This window comes from Pinus tabuliformis, chromosome 8, assembly GCF_031772625.1.
Source record: "Pinus tabuliformis cultivar Carrire ecotype Pingquan chromosome 8, CPIR1, whole genome shotgun sequence".
Taxonomy (NCBI): Eukaryota; Viridiplantae; Streptophyta; class Pinopsida; order Pinales; family Pinaceae; genus Pinus; species Pinus tabuliformis.
Genome location: NC_142294.1, coordinates 919286984 through 919290374, shown reverse-complemented (window position 1 = coordinate 919290374; position 3391 = coordinate 919286984). Strand labels below are relative to the sequence as shown.

At 41.8% G+C, this 3391-nt stretch overlaps 1 protein-coding gene across 1 annotated transcript; it reads right to left on the bottom strand.

Annotated features, from left to right (window-relative positions):
- Window positions 1-700: 700 nt before the first annotated feature.
- On the bottom strand, window positions 701-1219 carry LOC149238520 (uncharacterized). The gene has a single exon (XM_089369588.1). It carries the CDS (start codon window positions 1217-1219, stop codon window positions 701-703), a length of 519 nt encoding a protein of 172 aa, XP_089225714.1.
- Between the last annotated feature and the right edge of the window lie 2172 nt (window positions 1220-3391).

Sequence of the window (3391 nt, the reverse complement as noted above, 5' to 3'; positions counted from 1 at the left end):
AATGTGTCCTGTGGGACTGATACAATTCCTTTTGCCATCTCTCTTTGCCTTTTGTAAACGATTTGCACCTGATTTTTCTCTCTTCTACGTCTCTGCAACTATTCTTTAGAGTGGACCTGTAATTCTCCTGCTATCTGCAATTGGAGTTCTAGAATTCCCTTCATTATCCTGCGAGTTAAGTAGTCAGACCTGACACGACATTTCCTGACTAACTGGATCTTAGCAACTAATTACTCCGACAACTTTCTCATGTGTTCTAGCTATTCCTTGCCACCGTTGGCCAACCTAGACATGACAACCATTGCGTGGACTGGGAAAGTACAAATTGGGCTGCATGGCATATTTATTTTTCCGTGATGGCATTATTTATTAACTAAATTCATGCTTAATGGGAAAATATTTTGATATGGAAATGACTATCAGTATGGAGGAAAGGACAGGTATGGCGTGTGATCATAAAGACTGCAAAAAGTTCTTGCCTGCGTGTGCCTTACTGACTGGGACTACATGTGTGACTACTAATTCTACTTCCCCCCCCTGACCACAAATGGGTTGCGGCATGCTGAAGTTGCTACCGCAACCTTATTGACCTTCTGCTTATTCTCTAAAAAAACCCATGACTCTTCCTAGTAGCTTATTATAACTCACGGACCTTTTTTTTACTTGTGGGCTCATTTCTGAGACCCTCTTTTACCTTGATTTATATCTTGTGGAATGGCTTCAGGCGAGTTCCATTCACCCATCCATGCAACATGACTCCATCCAGTTTTGTGAGTCTCACTACTCCAGATTCTCTTATTTTTGTGACTATAAATGGGCCCAACCAGTGCATCTGCAGTTTCCATGGGAACTTCTGGAACTTGTTGTCATATAGTAGTACCTGTTCCCCTACTTCAAAAGACTTCCTCCTGATGTGCCTATCGTGCCAAGCTTTCTGCCTTCTCTGCTCCACTGTCTGATGAAACTCAGCCAAGAATAAGGTTTCGCCAAGTTCCAACAACTGACTCAGTCTGTCTCGCAAGGCCATGTTGTCCATCATTCCCATGGCTTCAGATATGAACATGCTTGGAACCCCCACTTCCCTTCTATATACTAGCTGAAATGGAGTTTTCTTATGAAGTCTCTTTACTGTTCTCCTGTACACCCATAGAGTTGCGAGTATTCTTTCATCCCAGTCGTCCCTGTTGGATGATATGACCTTTGTTAGCCCTTTCTCCATAATTTTGTTGAATGCTTCAACTGCGCCATTGGCCTGTGGGTGATACGGCCTACTTTTGTTATGCTAAATCATGAAGGTATTCAACAGAGTCTCAATGGTTTCATTCAGAAAGTGCATTCCTTGGTCGCTTGTGAGGCTCCTCGGGCATCCAAACCTTAAGATTATGTTCTCGAAAATAAACCTTGCAGATGTTTCTGTTGTACAATCCTTGACATGTGGTGCTTCTGCCCACCTAGTGAGGTATTATGTTATGTATCTCCCACGTGAATGCCTTGTCGGTGGTGTAATGGGTCCAATGAAGTCTATTTCCCATTTTTCAAAGATTTTCACTATGTGAACAAGGTTTAGAGGCAGCTCATCCCATCGTGAAGGCTTTCCAACCCTTTGATAGATGTCGTAGCTCTTGGAAAATTCTTTAGAATCTTTATGAATAGTTGGCCACTAGAGTCTTGCTTGTAGTATCTTTCTTGCAGTGGCTTTACCTCCCACATGGCCTCCTGTGACTCTCGCATGGCATTCCCACAACACATCGCTTCTTTCATGCTGAAGGATGTAGCGTCTCAAAATTTGATCCAAGCCCATATTGTAGAGGTGTCCTGCAATCAGCTCGTAATTTTCCGCCCTTATTACCAAGTGGCGTATCTGTGTTGTCATATATCCTTCTGGGTAATGACCTGTTGTTAACAATGTGGCAATCTCTTCTAGGTGATTTGGGATTGACTCTATTCTAAATAAGTCGGCATTAGGTAATCGATCATCCACTGCTCCTTCATTTTCCCCTGTCTCCAACCATGACAAGTGGTCTAGCCCCACATTTAGTCTGTCGGGTTTTACGACCACCTCGAAAGTAAATTCCTAGAACAACAACAACCATCAGCATATTCTACCTTCTAGTACTGGTTTTTTTACCAAGTATTTCAATGCAGAATGGTTTGTAAAGAATTTGAATGGTGCACCCAACAAGTAATGCCTGAATTTTTGGAGAGAATAGACCATGGCCAAGGCTTCTCTCTCAGTTGTTGTATATTTTCTTTCCGCAGTTGACAGCTTTCTGCTAACATAGTACATCGAGTAGCCCATATTTTTCTCCCCTGGTTGCTCTAAGATTGCTCCCAGCATTATCCCTAATGCATCGATGTGCACATGGAACATTTTGTTCCAATATGGATAGACAAGGATAGGGGCACTTACCAGCCTTTCCTTCAACTTATTCAGTGTTTTCTGACAATCCTCAGTCCAAACAAATTATTCCGTCCTTTTCAGTAGCTTTTCCATTGGGGTTGTGATTGATGCATAATTCCTGATGAAGCGTCGATAATACCCCGTATGGCCCAGAGTTGACCTTAGTTGCTTCACATTGCGCAGTGGTTCCATGTTGACAATTGTTGTGACCTTCATTGGGTTTACACATACTCCATCCTTGTAGAAGGTATGGCCTAGTAGTGTTCCAAATGGGACTGCGAAAATACATTTCTTGAGGTTCAAAGAAATCTACAGTTGTCTGCACCTTTCAAACATTACTCTTAATAAGCTAGTGTGTTTTTTTAATAGACTATACACTTTCCAGTCATCCATGTACACCTCTAGAAATCTATGAATATAGTCTCAGAATGTAGCTACGAAAATCCTTGAGAAAACCATTGGTGCATTCTTTAGTCCAAATGGCATCACCTTATATGCATATGACCCCCACTCATTACTGAATGTTGTTTTTATTTTATCCTCCTCAGCTATTAAAACTTGGTGGTAGCCCGAAAATCCATCCATAAACGAATATGCTTCATTCCCCGCCACATTGTCTAGGACCTCATCGCTGAAAGGTGTCGGGAATGGGTCATGCACACATGCATTGTTGAGGCTTCTGTAATCAACACATACTCTGATTTCAGTTGCATCCTTCTTGTTTTGTATGACTATCGAGCTTATCCACTCAGCTTCATCTACTGGAAATATAATTCCTGCTTCCAACATTTTGTCAATTTCCTTCTTAACTTTCTCCTTCACCCTTGGATTCAATCTATATGGTTTGTGCTTTACCGGCCAGGCATCCAGTCTCAAAACAATCTTCATTTCCCCTATATCTCCTTTTATCCCCTTCAGCTCTGCTACTGAAGTTGGGAACAGGTCCTGATATTCTTGTAGTAGGTCAAAAATTTCTTTTGTGGTTTGTTT